Source organism: Muntiacus reevesi, chromosome 2 (genome assembly GCF_963930625.1).
Source record: "Muntiacus reevesi chromosome 2, mMunRee1.1, whole genome shotgun sequence".
NCBI classification, from domain to species: Eukaryota; Metazoa; Chordata; class Mammalia; order Artiodactyla; family Cervidae; genus Muntiacus; species Muntiacus reevesi.
Genome location: NC_089250.1, coordinates 106,207,062 through 106,230,418, shown reverse-complemented (window position 1 = coordinate 106,230,418; position 23,357 = coordinate 106,207,062). Strand labels below are relative to the sequence as shown.

At 42.0% G+C, this 23,357-nt stretch overlaps 1 protein-coding gene across 4 annotated transcripts in view; it reads right to left on the bottom strand.

The window, feature by feature from the left end:
- SGPL1 (sphingosine-1-phosphate lyase 1) overlaps positions 1-23,357 on the bottom strand; it is a 53,577-nt gene that overhangs the window by 4,439 nt on the left and 25,781 nt on the right. For all 4 annotated transcript variants that reach the window (XM_065922519.1, XM_065922518.1, XM_065922520.1 and 1 more), the window contains exons 4-13: positions 21,509-21,576; positions 18,022-18,169; positions 15,580-15,656; positions 14,049-14,177; positions 7,144-7,232; positions 5,506-5,611; positions 3,793-3,891; positions 2,999-3,148; positions 1,716-1,954; positions 566-712 (exon numbers count right to left, since the gene is read on the bottom strand). In XM_065922519.1, the coding sequence (XP_065778591.1) occupies positions 566-712; positions 1,716-1,954; positions 2,999-3,148; positions 3,793-3,891; positions 5,506-5,611; positions 7,144-7,232; positions 14,049-14,177; positions 15,580-15,656; positions 18,022-18,169; positions 21,509-21,576 (1,252 nt within the window). The remainder of the gene's footprint in view (positions 1-565; positions 713-1,715; positions 1,955-2,998; positions 3,149-3,792; positions 3,892-5,505; positions 5,612-7,143; positions 7,233-14,048; positions 14,178-15,579; positions 15,657-18,021; positions 18,170-21,508; positions 21,577-23,357) is intronic.

Here is a 23,357-nt window from a genome sequence, read left to right as displayed (position 1 = left end):
TTTAGGTGGTAAACCTCATGGTGACAGGGCCATATGGCTGGGGTCTTGAAGGACTCCAGGGCAGAGAAACTCTTGACTCCCTTTGGAGGGAGAATGTGTACAAAAAGACTGTGAAGAGAACACGGAGTCCGGATGGGACTGGCAGTGGCACCAACACGTGAAAAAATGGGGCTGCGTGGAGGACGCTGAGAGACCTACTCTTGGAGCAGAGTGCTTATTTAAAGGCATCATGGAAGATTAGAAATGCATATGAAAGGTGACAATATCAGGCCCTTGATTAGAGGCCCTCTGGAAGGTTCTAAGCTCACTATTACTCAGGTAATCAGAGGAAAGAGAGAACAGAGCCCAGAGCAGGGCTGGGGGCTGCCACCTCATTTGCCACAGTTTAAAGCTAACAGTCTTATTCTTGAAACTGAGTAACTCCTAATGGCAAGACAAACAACCTACAGATACTACAGCTGCCATCAAAGTGCTGGGCTCTAGCAGTCCCCATCTATCCTTGAGGTCACCTTGCTGCCCAAGTTCTTCAGCAGCCATAGACCAAAGGAAGCATCTTCAAGCTCACCTGGGTGGGAACTGCAACTGATTCAAGTTCCAGCCCTTCGCATTCATCAGGTTGAATAGTCGATAGATATCAAAATCACGAGAGCCCAGAGCGATGACTGACAACTGAGGATTCCCAAAGACAAAGATGCCTTTGATATTTTCTAGTCTTAAAGAGAACAGAAAGGAAATTCAGTCACATTCTTCTAGGCATCATCTCATATCACTCTTATAACAATCTAAGCTTTGGGGACTTAAGTTTCCTAATAAGGTAGCTAGACTGAGATCAGTAGTTCCTAAATATTACAAACATTTAAAGGCCCAAACCCCTCTAGATCTAATACCTTTGACTCCTAAATTATGTATCCCCCCCCCCCCCCAACAGGAGTATCTGAGGAATAAGCAATGAACTTTTTTTTAATCCTAGAAAAACGATCCCTCCATCTCTCCTTAAAAAGTCATCCATGTAATCCCTGAAGCAGGAGATGGTACACCAGTTCTCAGCAGGTGGGTGTATCAGGACCACATACAGGCCTTGGTCTAACGAGCCAGGCCTAGTGGCCGCTTTCATTCAACCTCAAGATCCTGAAGAGATCTCCCCAACCTCGGAAACACAGAGAACCAAGCAGGTAACACATGAAGAAGAGATATTAGACAAAGCATGCAGCTTAACAACCCAGATTTCAGCACCCCTTCTTCCCCCACCCCTGCCAATTCTTTTCTTATTCTAGTGATTCTACAAGTGTGATTCTTAGACCTGCAGCATTAGTATCTACTGGGCATTTTCAGAAATGCAAATCCTCACATTCCTGTTCCAGACCTACTGTGTCAGAATACTAGGAGTAGGGCCTGGTGATCTCCATTTTAAAAAGCCCTCCAGGTGATTAGGATTCAGCCTCAAGTTTGAAAACTACTGTCTTAACCATTAAGCACTTGGTAAGAGCTGCCAGCTGGTAAGACGTCCTTGGAGACACGATGGCCTCCAGAGGAAGCCTGGCTGTGACCCCAAGGCACAGCACAGAAAGGGAGCTTATGCTCCTGGGCCGGCACCACACTCCTAAGCTTCAGGGGACGACAGGTGCTGGAGCTGTGGTACTTGGTCAGGCAGATGCCTTGCGCCTATGTTCATACAACACAAGAGACAAGGCAGAATGCCAATCTTGCACACGTACTCTGACTTGAGGAAGCGAGTGGTTTTGATGATCTGTTTGGTAGCTTCAACGTAGCCGTTCTCACCGAAGTACATCAAGGAGGCCCAACAAGCTGCACTAATGCCACCAGGCCGTGAGCCCGCAATGGTTGGGGAAGCGTAGATGCCACCCTGCCAGTCTGTGGCAACGAAGAACTGATAGCGCCTGTACTTCTTGTCAGAGTATAAGACCACTGAAGAGCCCTTGGGGGCATAGCCATACTGCAGGGAGAAGCAGACAGGTGAGTGAGTGGTTCACATGGCAGCCCCGCCCCAGAACTCTAGGCATTTCCCCTTCACCTGCTAGTGTCTCTGACAGTTTCATCTCACATTAAGATTTCCAACTTAGAACTTTAGAATAGAGGAAACCAAAGGGGTTTCAAATTCTCTATTTTAGGACTGAGGAATCTGAGGCCTAGGAAAAACAATCTCTTATCTAGTTTTAATAGGTTTGCCTCCTCTCTCATTCAGCATGTAGTTTTCCTTATTTAAAACAGGACCTCAGGGCCGTATGTCAGGATGGAAACAAAAGTAAATTTCCACTGGAAGCCAGGAGAGAAAGAAATTCAGGTCACTTGGAGCAACTAAAATCATGATTTGACTTACTTTCCATCTTTTTTGCTTAGTATACTTTCCTCTTCAGAATACCATGGTGCTCAAAATCTAGAAGCTACTTAATCCAGCTTTAAAATAAACTATGTACTTGACTAATGTGCCCTCCTAATTAACTCTCACTGAAGCTAAGATGGAACTCATTTTACTCCCTGAGCCACACAAGGACAGATGGTAAGAAAAAGGGCATGGGGCTATCTTATGTAGACTTTGCCTCAGTTCACCGGGAATAGCAGGCATGGACATTTCAAACATCACAAGCCGAACATTCCTAAGCTCGTAAGTTCATCGCTTTTCTGGGGGGCCTCTTCTGTTGATAAATTCCAGTCACTCAAGTGCAGGAGCCCCAGGAGCATGGGGGCTGCAACATTAACATACCTCCTCTTAGAAATTCTGGTATCAACCTTACCTCTTCCCCAACCCCTAAACTCTTAAGGGTCCAGGAACCTTTGTGTAAGAGCCACCACACTAGTACGTCCTGGTTACGTATAGCCACTGGATATAGAAATTCTCTTAGCCACATGACACAAAGATAATAGGTTCCTTTTCACTACTGCTCGTCACCTGCAGCTCTATATCCTGTCATATCACTTTACCTTGTCACAGCCATCAACTGTCAACTTTGATTAACATGTGGTCTCTTTCCTCACTCACCTTATGAGTATCAGCTGAAATGCTGGTCACGCCTTTCACCCGGAAATCAAATGGCTGCTCCAGCGGGTATCCCGCTTTCTCCATAAAGACGATGAGGAAGCCCCCCAGACAAGCGTCCACGTGAAGAGGTATTTTGTATTTGACAGCCAGCTAGTTCCAAAGGCCATAAAGAATATCAGTTATGGCCCTATAACAAAGGCTTTGCAAGACATGGGTGGAAGGCTGGGATATAACCATAGAGCATTATGTACTATGTTTTAAAATCCTGGCTATGTTTGACATTCTTAATAAAGCTCATCTTTCAAGTGTAGTTAACCTTTAAAATAATTCACCTGAAATGTGATTTCTATTTTAAATATGCAGGGCTTCCAACTTGCTGCAAAATCATGCAAGAAATGAGCAGAACTCTGATTAAGGCTTGGAGGTGTGTGGTCTCCTACTCTAGTAACTGCAGGGTGGGGAGGGAGGGGTGCTCTGGGGCAGCACAGTGGGTGAAGACCACCCTCTGGTCGGCATGCCCCTAAATGCAGATTATTTCCTTATCTGAATCAAAATGTCAGTATTACTGCAGAATGTACAGTTTAAATGTGTGTTATCCCTCCCCCACAGCCAGAGCTAGTCACCTTCAGAGGCTTCCAGAGAGCTATAGAGCTTACCACAGGGTGGATGAGAGGTATTCACCACCACTGGACTACAATCTAAACTCAAAATCACGTTCTTTTTTCCTATAATGCGCCACTAGACTCTGCTCTAAACGCTCTGTCTGCTGCCCAGTAGTCCTTTCCCCCGCATACCTTGGCCACTTCAGGGATGGGGTCTATCACACCATGAGGGAACTGTGGGGCAGAACAGACGAGCATGGCCGTATTCCTAGAGATGGCTCTGCGCATTGCCTGAGGGGATAAAGTTGAAAAGAAAATGAGAAGTCACATCACAGTTACTCTGCTCTTATGCTGCCAAGAGCAGCCTAGGCTACCAACCTAAAGGTTCAGCTCCACTAGCAGCACACCCCCTTCACCTCTCCAGCCCAGAGGAAGACCACTGTCCCCCGATGGTGGCCAAATACAAACACTTGGGGAAAACAGTCTGAGAGCATAATACAAAACAGCAAAATCATTGTGATGGTAAAGAATAATATTGGGCTAAGAGGCAAGAGAGCCAAACGTGAGTTCTGGCCCCACATATTAGCAGTGAAAGCTTGAGGAAACTACTTAACTTCAGTCAGTGTGTTTCCTCATCTATGAGATGCAATAACACTAACTGCTTCTATGATCTCCCCAGGTTATCATGAGGCTCAAATGTGGCTCAAACTAGGAAGTTCCTCTACATAAATGCAAGGCACAAAAATAATTACTATAGGCTTATTATTCTGGCTTAAAAAAGAAAGCCTGCCATTTGAGACCATGTAGATGAACTTGGAGGTCACTATGCTAAGTTAAATAAGTGAAGTGAAGTCACTCAGTCGTGTCCGACTCTTTGCGGACCCGTGGACTGTATCCTACCGGGCTCCTCCGTCCATGGGATTCTCCAGGCAAGAATACTGGAGTGGGTTGCCATTTCCTTCTCCATGGGATCTTCCTGACCCAGGGATCGAACTGAGGTCTCCCACATTGCAGGCAGACTAGCTTTACCCTCTGAGCCACCAGGGAAGCCCTAAATTAAATAAGCCAGACACAAAAGGACAAATACTGCATGATTTCAGTTATATGGGGAATTGAAAACAGTCAAACTCATAGAAACAAAGAATAGAACGGTGGTTGCTAGGAGCTGGAAAATGAGGGAAATGGGGAGATGTTGGTCAAGGGGTGCCAAGTTCCAGTTATTAAGATGAGTAAGTTCTGGAGATCTAATGTAAAGTCATGACTATACTGTACAACACTGCACTGTATAGCTGAAATCTGCTTATGGACCTAGAGGGTAGTTTTAAGTATTCTAACCATGAAAAAAAAAAAACAAAATTACATGAGGTGATGGAGATATTAAATACCTTAATTGTGATGATTATTTCACAATGTATCCATATATCAAAACACCAAATTGCATACCTTAAATATACACAATTTTTTTTACTTGTCAATTAGTTAACACCTCAATTAAGGTGCAGGGATAACATTAGTGGTAATAAATTGGACAGTTTACTTCTAAAAAATACTTACCACTATAAGGGCAATGGTACTAATTCAGGCCAAATGAAAACAACAATGAGAGTCTTGGGGCAAGTTAGTCCAGGCTCATTTTACAAAGAGAAGAGAAAGTGATGGTGCTAAAGCAGAACCCAGGTCTTTAAAGCACCAAGTGAGTCTCAGCCTCCTATTAAGAGTTCGTGCACTGTGAGAAGACCGATGCTGCAATGGCTCACCACTGCCAGTGGCAGATTTTCCAAGTCCTGATGCGATAATCAAAGGCGCTTCAAGCCTATCCATGCGACCCTGAGAAAAGCTGGTGATCAGGCGCACTTCCTGCTGCTCCCAGCCCAGGACAGACAACAGCCCTTCAGAGAAACTCACCCGAACATCCACCTCCATCATTTTGTTCAGGGGAACCCGTATAATCTTCATCCCAAAGTAACTGGCGGCTTTGTCAAATGCAGCGTGGGCACTCTGAGGGGCTACGCTAAAGGAAAAGAGTGAAATTCAATCAAACCAGGTTCAAGAGATACCATGGCTAGCACCTCATTGCAATCACCAGGAATAAACTTTTTTTAAAGTGTTTATGTTATTTTACTTTTCTTTTTAAACACAAAGAGGTCACATGATTTTCTAGAGAAACCTCCCTACTATTTAGGAAATCACTTTGATAACAGGAAGAACTTAGAAGTAATGCCACTTGGAGGAATCCCAAGCTTAAATCAGGGCAGATAAGTAAAAGGTGACAGAGAATTTGGATCAGATCAACGTGAGGGTGTGCTTTCTGGTGGTTGTCTATCGAAAAAAGGGCACCCCAATGAGGAGCAAGCTTCCTGGCACAACACATGCTCAGGCAGAAAACATAAGACTGCCTGGCAGGGATGTTAAACCATCACATCGATGGTCGTCTTCATCTCTGGAAAACCATGATCCTGTGGAAAATTAAAATTCCCCTTTGTCCTACACACTTGGGAACAGCATTTCAGACAGTATTGAAAAAGGAAATATCTCATTTGCTTTCAGACTTTCCTCAATTACTCCACTCTTAAAATTAATCTGTTCCCTTTGAAGGAAAAAAATTGCCATCACTGACTAAGTACCAAGTACCAAAGATGTATGTGTGAAGAAAGATGGTAGCCTGACTTCCTCTCTTACGCTTGGCATGAATTATAGCATGAGATCACATGCAACAAAACCCTTAGTCACTGACACTTGTGGGAAACCATTAACCCAAAAGCTGTGGTATGAGCACACGGTACAAGGGAGAGGGCCAAGAGAAAACAGTAAAGCAACCGAATAAAATTAAAGCAACCAAATAAAATTATGGTCATCTCTGGATTTTTAACATTGTCCTTCCCAGAACACAGCTGGCAGGCTGAAATTTTCTTAGATAGCACCCTGAAGCAGTCTAAGTAATTTTCATTGAACTAAGATAAGTTAGAGAGTTTTCCTTAGGTTCCAGATAGACTTACAGGAAGTATCACAGAACTCAAAGATAACAGTCCTATAACTGTTACTTTTAGAAAAAGAATCTTGTTCTTGCAGTATACACCAAGTATAAATTTGTGGGGGGCAGGGTGTAGGAAAGGGAATATTAACTAGCAGATGCACTCAGGATTTTGCTGAATGTGAAGGGTAATGGTCAAGGGCACAGGATAGGATGGAAGAGGACTGGAATTGCCAGAAGAAGCAGAAAACAAATGGTCAGGCTGTTTCACACAGAAAAACCTAAATGGGGAAAAAAAGTCAGCTACACATAAAATATTAGGGGGAAAAGGGGAAAAAAGTTCCAAAAAGCAAAACCTGAATTTGCTGCACACCAGCAACTGTTTATATATAGCATTTACATGTTAAGTATTGTAAATAATCCAGAGATGATTTAAGACTATAGGGAGGATGTGTGAAGGTCATGTGCAAATACTACACCACTTTACATAAGGGGCTTGAGCATGGAGGATTTGGTATCCACTGGGGTCCTGGAACCAATGCTCCATGGATACTAAGAACAACTGTACCTACATTTCTGGAGTTTTGATCCCATTCTCGAAGGCCAGTTCCCGATAAGCTTTGCAGGCCATCAAAATACTTTCTGTGCCCCCAGAGGTCACCTGTAATAAAAAAGAGAGTTGGGGTAGCTATCAGCATGCACTTCCTGCCTTGATCTTGCAGGTATCTGATGCAGAGACGGATAAGCTCTGGGATACACACTTTGGAGCACATGCTGCTGTCTTTCAGAAGGAAAGTTTGACTTTATTGGCTGAGCCCAATCTTGGCTCAGGAGAATAAAACTACTGAAGCTCCACATTGTATGTATGAACAAATAAATGCATATCTGCCCAGACTACCCGTGCACAATACACTTACATTTCTATTGTTCATCAAATTACAGACAGGACAGGGCATTTTATCCCCTTTGAAAGAAGCATCAGGGTTACTGACTGATTTAAATTTTTAATGTCCATTAAAGAATGTGAACTGAAAGAATGTGAAACTGGGAAGCTCTAGTCAACTATGTGATACATTAGAAGACCAAGAAGAGACACTCAGACATTCCAGAGTAAACTTGTGATTTTGACAAGTTTGAAAGAAAAGCAGAAGCCTCTGCTTAGAAGTTTATTAACTTACTTATCTAAAATCAAAACAAAAATCCTAATGTTTTTAAAGGAAGAAAAATGTCTTTCTGAAGCTAGGCCTACCTAGCCCCTCTGATACAGGCAAATTTTACTGAGTTGATGCAAAAATACTCGAGGTCATTTCATTCATCCTGTTTTCCAAACTGGACTACAACCTCATGAAGGTGGCAACCAGTCTGTTCATGACAATATTCCTGATACCCAGCCAGTAAAGCTGAAACCTATCAGACCATCAGTTAACATTTCCTAATGCCTGATTTGACTCTCAGTAAACCACAACCAATACAGGTACGTCATACCCATCTGGCTATCTTTTGGTAACTTCTAGGAATGAAATCATTTTAAAACACACACACAAAAAAAGAGCCATAGCACTGAGCTAGGTGAATATTTCCTTAGATCTATCATCTCCAAAGATTCACACAATCTTAGAAAACTTCTCCATTTTATAGGTAAGATAACTGATCCCTGAGAGGCTGGTTCACCCGAAGCCATCCATCTTTTGATAAAAAGTAAAACTTTCTATATTTTCATATTTAGTGTAACCTGATGAGATGAAATGAGAGTGGATGATGGCTGTAATTTCCTAAAGTAATATCCACATATAAGACAAAAATACCATAGGCTACAAAATCCAAGTGGTCAGGAGTTATGTGGCAGATTAAAAAGTCAGTCATTCTGTAATTGAGGAAGCCTACAGGAAACACGTGGCTATCATCCACACAGTAAGGCGCTGAACTGGGGCACAGGACCCTTGCTTGTAGGCTCCTGCATTTCTCTGCTTACAGCTGAGGTCAGTGCTGCAGATTGCACTGTGTCCTGTGGTCCAGCAGAAAACCTCAAAACATCACATGAGGAACCAAGACAGCTGTGAAGGAAGTCAGCAAAGGACCAAGTTCTCAGTGCACTGTTCTCTCACTAAGGTTCAGCAATGATCTAAACAGAAATATTTCCAAATGCCTAGTCACTCACTTTACATGTCCTATTTTCAGTCCAGTAACAAATCCAATCAGTATCATTATCTGTTAGGCAAACAATGGTGTACTTTGGACTGTAAAAGCAGGAACACTGAAATTCTGCTTCTGATTTTCATTTCTGACCCACATTCTGTGTTCAGGTTTTGCTGCTGCTCTATTTCCTCTACCCCCTGTACCACCCCCCAAAATGGAAATCTAATTCTAAAGTAAGAAGACAGAAGCCTCAGTAACTACTTGACATGTTAGTCAACATCTTTCAACACTTTCAAAAACTCTCACCCTGCATATGCTATGTCAGAAAACAAGAGTAGAACGGGACCTACTGGGAAATTTTTCTTTTAGATACTCTTTGGACCTGATGGCATTTGTACAAGCCTTTAACTGCAGCAACCAAATTTTTTTCAGTATATAAAGTCACCTCTCACTCATTCTACCTGAGGCAAATGAAGCTACAAAAAGGAAAGACAGTTTCAGGTGAAGAATAAAGAATGAGAAGAGCTTAAGGCCTCAGTTGAGGACATGTTCCAGACTGCTCAGTCAGCTGGCTTTGTCTTCTTGTTTCCTACCTCTGAACTTTCCTCACCAAAAGGAGATCATCAAGAGAGAGACAGAGACAGATACACAAAAAGGCAGAGACTTAAGAGAGAACCTGAGAAACTCACATAATCCCAGAGGTAATTAGTTGTCATAAAAGTCTAAGTATCTGAAGAGGCTGGGGATCTGAGATTCTATCTGTCCTTCTCCTGACCCCTGACACAGCACTAAAAAAAGGTCCTAATCAGAGAGGCACGGTTTAATTGTAGCAATGCAAGAAAACAGAGTTGGACTGTGGTATTAAGATGGAAGACTGAAACTACTTCACAGATTTTCTCTCCCTCAGTACATGCAAGAATGAAGGAAAAAAGCAGTAAAACCCTGCAATAACAACCACCCAACAAGGAGATAATCTAACACAATAAACTTCAAATACTGGTGATGAGAAAACAAAACAAGTTTCTGAATCATGGCAAAGAGTCAAACACAGTTCCTAGTCCCTCCTCCAAGATGTGGAAATTGTCCAGGTGAAACAGCAAAATGCTGAGAATTGTCATTAATATTCCCCAAGTCTTCAGAGAAACAAGTGGCAGGGGTTTCCTTATTGTCAGATGAGTGGGTGAGAGAGGCATGGTGGCTGCGAAGAATCAAGCAGCCCAGGAGAGGGAACACCAGGACCTGCTCTTTAAAGTGACGACTCCAGGAACATAGGACGAGCTAAAGGAATAATTGAAGCCCAAAAAGAAGTATTCTCTTCCAGCTAGGCAGAGTGAACTCTGGTAGGTGACTCTGAATGAAATGGCAGAGATATTCTAATACAGGTGGAACAAAGCTTTACCCAAGCCTTGCCTCTCAGATGAGACCAGACCCGCCATGCATCAGAACAAATAGAATGTCTACAGACAGTCACCAAAACAGGAGCCAAGATGAAAGAAGATGGCATGGTAACTATGCAAACACAGAAAAAGAAGGTAGCCTGCACAATAAAGGCCAACTCAGAAGGTAACAACCTAAGGAACAGAAGGAAATTCCTCCTGTTTCTCACTGTAGGACAATATAATAAGAACAGGAATTCAAGAAAACAAGAGCTGAAAGAGTGAACACTGAAATAACAGAATGAGACTGCAGACTTAAAAAAACAAAAAGTATCAAAAAGCATGACTGCAGAATTACTATATACATTAGGAACATCAAAGAACATATTAAACACTACTGAGAAGCTGAGAACCACTATACTGATTATAGGAAAGATTTTAGGTAAATTTAGTGAATCCAGAGAAGGCAGAAACTGAAAACCCAGTGCTTTGGAGAACTGTGTCCATGTGCTAGTCATACACAGCCAAAAAACACTGAGAGGAAGGCTGGGCACAGGTGGAAATCTGTGAGATCATATTCTCTTAGAAAGCTGAGTATCCTAGGAAAACCATGGTGAAGAGAGGATACGGAGGAAAGAGGCTTTCAAGTATACAAAGGTCTCCCATGTAGAAAAAAAATAATCATGGAACTTCTGTTTCCAGCAACATACACTATACATCTTGGGCCACCCTCCTATATGAAACAGCTAAAAAAGTCTGCTAAAACATTAAAAAGTATTTTTACATCCATCCACGACTAAGCTAACACAAAGGAACACACTGAACCCTCCAACAAAACAAAGTCAAGAATCATGTAAGCTAAGTGTCAAAGCTGGTTTTAACTCTGAAGGTTACTGCCAACTCCTAGATCAGACTTCAAACTTTCACTTTGAAAAATAAACAGGAAACAAGTTTGGGGCCTGTTCAAGGTAAGGCATCTAAGAGGGCATGGCTGAAAACACTGACTTCACCCACACTCTTAGCAGTGAGAGAAATAAACCCTGCTGGTACAGAAGAGGACAGCAAGAAAAATTGCTTTTCTCAACCCAGATACTCAGGGTAAAGAAAAATAAGGATCTCTCAGGAATGTACGCCAAAACAGCTTTTATTTGAGTATGTGGTCTGAGTTCAGACTACTTCTACAATACAAAACTATGGGCTGAAAATCGGACTTACACTGGTTCTGATGTGGCAGTACTTCCCAGCAATTCCCCAGTAAATACAAATCTCTGAAAGAATTTAACTTCAACCATCAAAGTTAAGTTTCCAGGAAAACCCGAACTCATAGGGAAAAAAAAATCAAAGATATAAGGATACAAGACAACATAAGTAAAACCAGAACAGAAACATACAAGTAAGGCTCATGGAATTATCAGACATAGAATATAAAATAATTATGTGCAATATATTTAAATAAAACATAAGCCAAGGAAAGGGACTACAAAGAACCAAACAAATTAAAAAAAAAACAAAAAACAGAATTCTCAAGAATGAAAAACACAGTAAATGAAATTAGAAACCCAATGGAAGAACTAATGAGTAGAATAGTTAAAGAGGGAATTAATAAACACCCCTGCATGTATCACCCAGCTCCAACATTTCTTAACTCACAGCCCATCTTCCTCTACCAGCAACTGCCCCAGCCATTGTTGCTATCGAGGATATCAGTTGTTCTAATAGTTACACCCTCACAGGTTATGTTTCGGGGACTGCTTTTCGATATGAACAGAGGTGTGTTAGCCTTTCTCACTCTATCTTTCATGTCTCTTAACTTTCTATTCATCTCTCTGGGTTTTATCCTGGTTAACTGTCTTTGTTCAATAAATTTTACTTTTAGGAACCATGAAAATATTTTCAGTCAGTTCAGTTCAGTCGCTCAGTTGTGTCCAACTCTGTGACCCCATGAATCGCAGCAGGCCAGGCCTCCCTATCCATCACCAACTCCCGGAGTTCATGCAAACTCATGCCCATCGAGTCAGTGATGCCATCCAGCCATCTCATCCTCTGTCGTCCCCTCTTCTGCTCCTGCCCCCAATCCCTCCCAGCATCAGGGTCTTTTCTAATTAGTCAACTCTTCGCATGAGGTGGCCAAAGTACTGGAGTTTCAGCTTCAGCATCAGTCCTTCCAATGAAAATATTTCACATGGTTATAAATGAACTAGGGCTCCTTGAACTAGGGCTGATTCTGGATCTGGAGCACGAAATGTAAAAGATATTTTCACCAAATAAAAATATTTTGTCCAAAAAAAATAAAAGGGGGAGGAGAGAAAGGAAGCTTTCAAAAACTACTTTGAGTCATGCAAAAAGACACAGGAGTCAAAATTAAGAAGCTCCCACTGGCAAAAACTGGAGTAATCTGAGCATCAATCTGAGCGACAGCTACAGTAGATTGAAGCATACACAGTCTCCTACAATTTATCCACCCCACCACTGACAGATATTTGAATTATTTCCAGTATTTAACTATCATGAACAACGTTGCTATGAATGTACATCTATCCTGATATACAAATGTACTAGTTTTCCTAGAATATATCTCGAGAAGTAGAATTTCAGGGTCATAAAATACTGATATTTTCAACTTTACTAGATAAACCACAAACTGGTTTTGTGGTTGTTTAACCTGTACTCTCTTAAAAGTTCATGAAGAGTCTAATGGCACAGAATACCCAGGTACTATAAGAATACTGGCATCTGTGTCACCCCATTCATCTAAATGCCATAAGGGAACCCACTGCTAGATTATGGTTGATTCAGTTTTTAACAGTTTTAGAATTTCTTTTTTTTTTTTGGAAAAATGAGTGTCTGGAATACCACTTTTGTAAGCTACTGAATATCTGAACATGTTGATTTTTCATGGTGCCAACTTTAAAAGTAAAACCCAATGCTGCTTATTGGGGGGGGGGGGAAATAACTATGAAATGTTCTCGTCTTGGGATGGGCCCTTTAGTAATTTAATTTGCAGACTTTATGATGATTACAGAAGTTATGACAGGATCAGCACCTAGAGGTTACCATTATAGTACCCTGGGTTAACTCTATCTTGCATAAGCTGAAATTTAGTTTTTTCTAGAGAAGGCAACACCAGTCTGTAGTAACAAATCTCAATAGAAGTTCATCAATCACAGTTTAGGAAAACTAACAAACATCTACTAGAAAGAAGAGTTGAGAGAAGGAATCCTCCTGTGTATCTTTAAATACAATGACACTCTCTTTAATCCTAAACCAACTAAGATTTGATTTACGGCAAAACAATATCCAGCTCAAGCAAAACAAGTATATCAAAAAACGATGAGATGTTTTGACAAAATTATACAGCAAGGAGATCCAACCAATCAATCCTAAAGGAAATCAACCCTGAATATTCATTGGAAGGACTGATGCTGAAGCTCCAATACTTTGGCCACCTGATGAGAAGAGCCGATTCATTGGAAAAGACCCTTATGCTGGGAAAAATTAAGGGCAAGAGAAGGAGGGGACAATAGGGGATGACATGCTTGGATGGCATCACCGACTCAATGGACATGAGTTTGAGCAAGCTCTGGGAGTTGGTGAAGGACAGGGAAGCCTGGTGTGCTGCAGTCCATGGGGTTACAAAGAGTCAGACATGACTAAGCATCTGAACAATAAAGTGGTTAGGTATGTGGGTGGAAGAAAGAGATGGAGGGAGAGAAAGAAGAGACAGGAGAACTATCCTGACGATACAAGTTTAAAGATTTTCAAAATAAAAAACTGAAGAGAAAAAAAATCTAGAAGGTATTTACTAAAATGCTGATGAGACACTAAATACAAAATTGCAAGTAATCTTTAAAAATTTCTGTTCAGCTGGATCTTCCTACAATAATCATGTATTATGTAATGTTTTTAATAAACTATTTTATGCTAAAAAAAAGTCATATTATAGAATGTCATTTGCATATACTTACACATCCACAGGAATCTGGTCCCCCATTGAATAGGGAACAAGCCATCCTCACAATCTCTGCCTCTATCTTCCGGAGTCCGGGGAAGATATCTGGATGCAGTGGATTACTCCATGCAAAATCTCCATAAGCCTATGGAGAAATGTAAGCACATGTGGAGACACTTACATCATACAGGACAAAGAATCAGGCAAACCATGTTAGATACAACAGGAACTGGGAAAATAGAAGATATGTCCTCCAGTCTAAAGAAGACCAAAATGTTGTAGTGGAAGAGACAGGCATAAAAATTATTTTACAAAGGGGTAACAGAGGAAGTATAAATGTGGTTAAAAGCACTGACTAAAACACCCAACAGACCCAGTTTGAAATCTTAGCTTTATCTGTTACTTCTAGCTGTGTAATCTTAGGTAAATAACCTCACTGAGGCTGTTTCCCCATATGTTAAAGAGGATAATCACAGTACACAGCTGATGGGGTTCTAGCCATAAGTAAGAGAACACATGCAAAGCACTTAGTCGACTGTGTGGCACAACTATTTTCAGTGTGATACCAGATGCATATGGGTACATGAAGGTAAGGGGCCTCAAAGAGGGAGTAGACCACTCCACATTCTGAGTGGTCTGGTGGTGTCTGTTGAGTGGAACCTTGAGCAGTGAATAGGAATTCATCATTAAGAACACGTAGCAAGAACGAGGGAAAGGAAAACAACAAAGGAGCAAGGTACTCAGTAAACAGAAAAAGCAGGAGTTAGTGTTCATGTGGGAAAATAACAGGAATGGTTGAAAAAACAGGTGGGATCTGGCTCACGAAGGGACCGGTATTTTTGGTTGCATAAGCAGCTTAGGATTTGTTCTGTAGACAATGGGAAGTCACTGAAAGATTGTTAAGCACAGAAGTATGGTCAGGGTATTATGTCAAATTACAGCTGAGTAAAACATGTAGTATGTAGTAAGGTATGCACAGTTTCATAGTTCTAATAATCAAACACAAAGACCTTAGAAAGCAACAGTCCAATGCCAATTTTGTATGACAAAGTGAGATTGAAAAAATAAATCTGATTAGAAATGGAAGAAGCTAAAGCAATTCTAAAGTCAACAAAAAAATATGAGAATTATATGAATTATAACTGAGACCACTGCTCATTTTCAGATTCTGTGATTTGAGACTCAAGGGGTACAGGAAATCATGACCAAGTTTCCATCCCTTATCTCTTCTGATACAACAAAATATATCTTATCATTAATAATGGCAAATGACAGACTACCTTCCCTAGCAATCTGCTTTCTACACAAGGTGTCTATTAAGCCTGGAGACATAAGTAACATCTTACTCTTTTAAAGACTGAAGATGTCTTGGACAATGTTATGCATATTTGTCTATGTTTGGGTCAGAGACACTGAACCTCTTTAGTTTTAACAATAAACTTTCCTTAAGTATTTTTTTTTTTTTTTACAAGAATAAAGAGAAAAAGATGTGATCATCTAAACCAGCAGAGCCGCACACTCCTTTCAAGGACTAGGCACTTGCTCACCTTCACGAGGAGGTTGGTGAGCTCCTCCTCCCCACTATACACTGCTCCGGAGGCTTTCCCCTCTTGCCACAAGACATCTGCAAAGAAAGGGCAAACCACTAGATCAGTAAGCAGGAGCCTCTGGGGAGACAGGTTCTAAAGAAGAAACAGGGGGAAAAAAAAAAAAGAAGAAGAAGAAACAGGGAGAAACTCTTCTGCGTACAAAGATTTGGAGCAGAAACTCCAAGGCGTCCTTACATTAAATCAAGAAAAAGAGCTTCAGTAGAGTGTCACAGCAAAATAAAGATGAAAGGTCAACCACTACCATCAACAACAGTGTGAAAAAGGTAGCAATAGCATCTAGGTACAATAAAGAGAGTCCACTAGTAATGTCATCATCCCCAACTGGCTTCTAACAGCAGAACCACCTCCTCTATCTACACTCGTTTTCTGTTCTCTGTATGGCTCCGCTTGACATTTTTCTGCAGTGGCTTCCACCTTCTCTCCCTTTCTAGCCAGTCAAACGAAGTGTGGAAACTGCTATGAGCAGAGTTAGCAGAAAAGAGTAAGGCAAAGTGCAAAATTTCAGCACAATATCACCAGAGCCAGAGTCAGGGAACGGAATCTCTGACTGAGCAAACCATGGTGCGATGTGAGCCATCAGCATCGTCCTCAGACAAGCCTGGAAACCCATACAGAGTTAGCCACCTGCTTCCAGCAACATCCGCCTCCGCACTCAGCGTCAGGAACACAGTCACCACTGGGAGAAGGATCAGAGGAAAGGTTCCTGACCAGGATGTAAGGTACGACCTTCCACTTCTCTCTGAGGTGCTCCCCCAGAGACACTCCACAATACCAACAAATCCATTCATGTGGGGGTCTCGGGTCCTTTAAGACAACATAACTGTGCCCTACTGAAAGTGGCTAGTGAGAATTACAGAAGCACTCAAACTGAAAACTGCTGCCGTGCTTCTAACAAAGCCAAGGTCTGCAGCTCCAGTGAGAGCAGAAGACTGAGCAGTGACTATCCAGACAAATCCTCATTCTCACGTGACCTGCCAGCTCTGGCCTGTGGCCAAGCTGACTTTGTCCTCAGAGAGACTGGTCTGTGACAGGCACGTCTTCAGACCAGAGGTCACCTGCATTTCAAAAGCAGGGTGTGTGCTTTCATTTCCTGTTCTTTTACTGGAGCTGCAGAGCAATGGCGATGGACAGCAACTTAGAAATGGAAGGGAAGCAGATATGAGGCAGCCAACCCAGCACTCATAATCATAGAGATTGTTAATCTACAGGTCTCAGAATGCTAATCCCTGTTTTATATCAAGTATAAATCCTGGACTGTATCTAATTTTGTATCATCTGATCAAAAATATCATCAAAAATTCAACACATGTTAATTAGAACTTTTAAAATACAGTATGGTACCCTGGATCCTAGAACAGGAGAAAGGATATTATAGAAACCCTGGTGAAAGAGGAATAGAATCTGTGGTTTAGGTAACAGCACCGTACCAATGTTAATTTTCTTTTAGTTTTAACAAATTAAATTTACCCAGCTTATTTTAGATGTTAACATCAGGAGAAGCTGAATGAGGGGTTTGTGGGAAATCTCTGTATTATCTTTGCAAACTTTCTATAATTCTAAAAAATTATGCCAAATGAAAAAGCCTATGTTTAAGTTATTTGTAATATAATCCTAATTTGTAACAAACATGTTTGCATTAATAATAGTTAACATTTACTGACATTTATTGAGTACCTATTATAAGCCTGGTGCTATATGCTTATACGTATGATCTCATTTAATCTCTACAATTATCCTTTCAGGTAAGTACTACTATTATTATCCTCATTGTAGAGAGACAGATACAGGGGCATAGAGAAGTGAAGTAACTTACCTGAGGTCATCTTGTTAAGTGGCTGAACTGGATGTGAGTCAAGGCTGAGTCCATGGGCTGTACTCTTAACACTAGGCTGCTAAGTGCATTTATCCGTCCTACATGCATACATGTACATGTGTGGGCTTATTACACAAAATACCATTAACATTTTGAGAGAAAGAGATATATATATATCATCTGTGTTTGTCTTTTGAGGATGAAATTACACTGACTTGTTATTTCTTCTGTGCCTCTAGACAGATTCCATAATTTCTAAAATGAATCTCATTTCATTCTTATCACATATTTTGTCTTTCCAAAAGACAAATCTATTTTATTCAGGCTTAGAAAAGAAAATGGAACCAAGTTCCATCTTCTCTGAGATCTGCTTGCTTTATAGGTGAAGAGTGAATCTAAATATAATTTTTAAAAGATGAAATTCAGCCTTTGAGACAGGAGGTGGGCCCTCCTGAACACAGAAGCACCAGGGATGAACTCTACTTAACCTCTATAAACATCCAATGATGAGCAAGTGACCAGCCACATTAAGGAAGTAGGGAGCATGCATTTGCTGAGAATCGTACCCTTAGAGCTGTATTCTTTGAGCTTCTCTAGAACTGCAGCCGGGCTCAGACCTTGAGAGGGCAGGGCTTTCACGTAATCTTGGTCCACTTTCAGGAATGACATGTTCTTGCTAATATCTTCCTTGGTCTTGTTCAACTTATCTTGGATCTCCAAAGGTAAGGAAGACAAAGTTAACAGGGAGACAGGAGAATACAGTACTGAGAATGAAAAACCAGTTACATCACCAAACCAACTACTTGATGCCAGGCACTGCACAAGTGCTTGAGAGCAAGGATGGTACTTTTTCTTAAAGAGATAAACTGACATTTTGACCCTTCAGCTGTTACCTCACCTGGGCAGCAGTCTCTTAGAAGTCTGAAAAGTCAATTTTCTCTCCAAAGGTCAGAGATACACTCAGTTCCCCACCCCACCCCATCCCTTTCCTTTGTCATGTTGTGATCACCAACGCTTTGCTTGGTGTGCATCTGCTGAAGTCAGCACTTCTCTGGGCACCAGTCGGACCTTGTTCATGCCTTGGCAGCAGCTACAATGTATGCACCGAAGAAGCCAAGGCAGAACCACAGACAGCAGCCAGAAAGCAGGCCAAGCAGCAGTGAAACAGAGTCCCGTGCTCAAGCAAGTGATGGGCTCCCTCACCAGGCACGCCCAAGGACCCACTAGGAACTGGAGTTCCTGCAAGAATCCCCACCCGGAAGAGTAAGGAAGACATGCCGGCAAGAGCCAGGGAGGCTGCCCCTGTCTCCTCAGGCTGACAGCTCGCCCTGCCCACTCTCCAGTGCTAGGAGGCGCTAAGGTCCTTTCTGCCACATAATTTATCAACTATGGTTATTTCGTTTCCATCCTCTTCAGACATGTTCTTTCATTCCTTCACTTAGTAAACACTTGAACTATGCAACAGGGATACACAGTGGGCCAGGGATACACAGGGGAAAAACAAACTTAGGCAGTACACAGCTTAGGTGGGGTGGGACTAAGTCCTGTCCTGAAGCTTATCTTTAAGCATCACAGTCAGAAAATAAAGGTCATGAAAAGTGCTAGGGTTAGGGGCGAGGGGAGGAACAGAGCAGACAGGAAGAATACAGCAGAGGCTGCTATTTGTAATGAGACACTCTTGATTTGTAGATTTAGGGAAGAGTGGCTATACATTATGATTTGTGTGTGTTACAGTGACATGGTTTCAGCAATATGTCTGTTAAAGTTTTATGTCTCATTCCAAACATTTAGGTTGTCTCATCTCTAGCAGTGGACGATTAGAATCCAAGATGGTCTTAGATGTGGTCCTCAATAAAACCACAGGGAAAGCCACTCCTTTAGAACATGTCTGCAACAGTCTATCAGGCAGGCACTGGCAGGAAGAACAGGGCACACTCCTGGACAACGCCAGGGCAGCATGTGATGGACATGAAGCTCTTTTTTAGATTTAAATAAAGAACTGTGCTGCACAAGTGTAACCAGAACTATGAAAGCTGGGCTTCCATGCACAGACGATGCTACTGTAATAAAACAGACAAAAATGACCATCAGAGGCATATCAGAAAGCACAGCAAGCACTTCCTCACATCACCTCATCAATTCTTGCCTCAGAAGCCCCACTGCATTTTAATTTCTTCACAGCATTTATCTCAAAGGGAAATTCATATGTGTTTGCTTCCTTATTCATTTTCTGTCTTTCCTTAGTACTGAAATGTAGATTCCATGTGGGAAGGGCATGGCCTCCCAAGTGGTCCTGCGCTATGTCCCCAGCACCCGGAATGGTACCTGACGCTGAGCAGATGCTCAACGGATGAGGGAGGGACACACACACTCGCTCAGAACAAGTAACTTTAGTGTCTGCATCTGAAAGGTGAAAGGTGATTATACATTTTCTAAGTACCTTCCAATGCTGTTGTATTTACTGAATAATATAATTGAATAGTATCTTCCAATGCTGATATATAAATTTAATGGGTTCTGGAACCCCAACATTCATTTGTTATCAAAATCAGAAATGGAAGGAGCAAAGTGTAATGAATAAGGGCAGGGAAAAAATACAAGAAATGATAAGGGGAAACACTCTTATCCCTTGTAATCAGCCTATCCTCAGTATCCTTCCTCTCCCCTGCTCTTTGTTCTCTAAGGACTACAGTAGATTAATTTTAGGGCTTAATATGATTAAGGGTCAAATAAAAGCCCTCATTTCTCTCCTTCACCAGCCGTTATTACTTCCACTTCCCCACAGGAAATGAACCTAAAAATACAAAGTTCTGGGAGACTTCACACAGTGGTCTGAACGGACATCAGTCAAAGGCTGGAAGTAACTGCCATGTTTCTGATTTGGCCAGGAAAGGGGGAAAGGAACTGAAAGCCAAAAATGAAAGAAAGCTTGCAGGAAAGCTGAGGGGGAGGATGGGAAGCAGGGAGATGAAGCCATCAGGGCCGTGTGCCTTCGTTAGAGCCCGCAGTGGGGCTGGCCCTGTTTGTCTTCACCTGTGATAAAGAACCGGGGAGAAGGTAGAAGCGACTGTCTCATCCTGAGCGTGGGTGAGGTCAGAGAGGAGCCAGTGAAGGGAACGGACTAGACTACAGATATGAACAAAGAGCAAGAGAACAGCTCTGCTCTCTAGGTTTCTGAACCTGGGATCAGCAGACTACAGGCCTAATCAAACTACAGGCCGAGTGTGGACTGTGGCTATGAAGAAATTCTTGCTGCAACACAGGCCCACTCCTCCACCCACTGTTCTACTGCTGCTTTCCCTCCACAGGGACAGAGCTGAAAATGCTTCACATCCAGCCCGTTACAGAGAAAGCCTGCCAACCCTGAACCATGTAAGCACTCAATCCCTGCTAAGTATCTAAATTCAGCTCAGCCAAATATTGCTCCACTTCCCTCGCAGTTCAATTGGTAAAGCATCTGCCTGCAATGCAGGAGACCCGGGTTCGGTTCCTGGGTCGGGAAGATCCCCTGGAGAAGGAACTGGCAACCCACTCCAGCATTCTTGCCTAAAGAATCCCCAAGGACAGAGGAGCCTGGCAGGCTACAGTCCATGGCGTCGCAAAAGTTGGACACGACTCAGCGCCTAAACCGCCACCACCAAATATTTTTCCAAAGTTTCCTGTCACTTCTGTCAGGTTGTCTAATTTCAAATTTTTCCTGAACAGACATCTCCTTTCTCCTCTGGCCAAATATGGTGGAGAAAGAGTGACGTCTCGCTTCTCAGTCGTGGCACTTCTGGCGTTCTGAGTCTGACGGGTCTCCACTGTGTGGCCTGCCCTGCGCCCTGGAGAATGTTTAGCAGCATCCCTCACCCCGTCCATTCAATGCCCAGAGCACCCACCTCCTCTTCTGATATCCAAAAATATCTCCAGACATGGGCAAACGTTTCTTGGAGGTGGGGGACAAAACGCACCCATCCCCCTTGAACTCCTAGCTTTAGTAATTAGAAAGAAAGAGGTGTGATGATCATGGGGGAGGGAAGCAGTAGGGAAAAGTGAAATGACTCTGCCTACCTGACGACCAATGATAGGCATCTTCCGGATAAGCTTAAAACATCTCTTCTTAAACCTTGACCATAAACCTAAAAGAAACAAATGGTTCTATTGAAATTCCCATGGATTATGACCTGACAGTCATAATGTACGAACTATTCAATATTCAGCATGTTCTCTGTAATCACACTTGCCTTCAGATTACAAAGGTAATTTCTTTAAAATAAAAAAAACTTTTAATTTTTGAACAAGTAATATGTTACAACATGGTTCAAAAAAATAAACACACACACTCTCATCTATCCCCCAGACCCTCATCCTACCCCCAGGTTAATACTACTTCCACTAGTTTCTAGATACCCTTCTAGAGTTTCTGTATGCATACACAAGCAAGAGTGAAGACACGTTCTTGTCTGTCCCTTTTGCACAATGGGTAGCACGCTCCAGCACTGCACGAGACCTGTTCTGCTCAGCAGCAGTCTTTTAAAGACCAGTGCTCCCTAACGCATCCTTACGACTGCAGAGTATTCCATTAGACGGACGTACCTTGGTTTATTTAACCTGCCCTTTCCCGATGGAACCTTAGGTTGTTTCTGATGTCTGTTACAAACCACTGCTTAGCCTTGTAACACATGCTGTACTGCACAATGAGAACGCACCTACAGGTAAGGTCCCAGAAACAGAACTGCTGGGCCAAGTGTACCGCAGAGTTCCTCACCTTCCCAAGGTTTCTAGGTGCCCAACACTTCTCTCCCCTGCCTCAAAACAAATGACCAACCCATGCATCTTCTCAGAATCTGTGCTCCAGTCTCTCATTCAACACATATCCCAACATTTTCTGGACCTAAAAAGGCTTTCAGATATCATGGACACCAATCAGACATTCTGTTGGGCAGTACATAGGACAAATCTCAAATTCTGATCCTGTAAATTACAATTATTATAAATACATGGCATCTAAACACACGGTCATGCCTTTTAATGAATTCACATTCAGTGTATCTCAACTGACTCCAACAGCAAGATTTTGAGGCTGGCATAGAAGGCACTACCTACCATCCAAGGGTAGCTGAGGATCAAAGCATTAATAACTTGCTCAAGACCGAGGATCATATCAGTGATGGGGCAAGGATTTAACTGAAATCTGTTTTTCTAGTCCTAGACTCCCAGGACTGTATACTGCTTCACATGCACAACAGAATTTTCAGTTATCCCAAATGAGTTTCAAAGGAATCTAGACCCAAGCTTTCTGCAAGGATACAAGTCATGAACTGAATGAACTTTGCCGCTGTCCTAGGAGATCTGGGTATTCCAATTTCCTTGCCCAGAAGTAGCTTTCAACAGCCAAAGAAGGTGTCTTCATCATCTACAGGTATTTATTAAATGATGCTATGCATCTTTACTAGTAGTTTTTGCCTAGGTTGCATCCCTAAGGGCCTAGCACTGAGGTTAACACTCTGTAAATGTCTGGGACAAAACCAGGTATCTAAGACATAGGCTGACTAAGACAAACAGGTGAAACCAGTTACTTTTTGCTTAGAGTATTTCCTTTCAGTCCTGAAATCTTACGGTACACAGAATATTGTATTCTCTTCTCATTTACAGTATTTCTACATTATTAAAAATTCTTCCAAAGTGTATTTTTAAATGTCACCACAACAAGCCATCAAATGAGCAGCATTTAGTGTTAGATGGTTCAGCTGCTTGTTATTTGATTATTTCTAACAGTGTTAAAGCTGTAAAGATTCAGAACTATTCCCTATTTTAATGGATGAAACAATTAATTAATGAGGTAGAAAGAAATCTAAAAATCAGCAAGCTGAATCAGGTGTCTGAAAGTACATTAATGTGACTGGGTGGAGAAGAACAC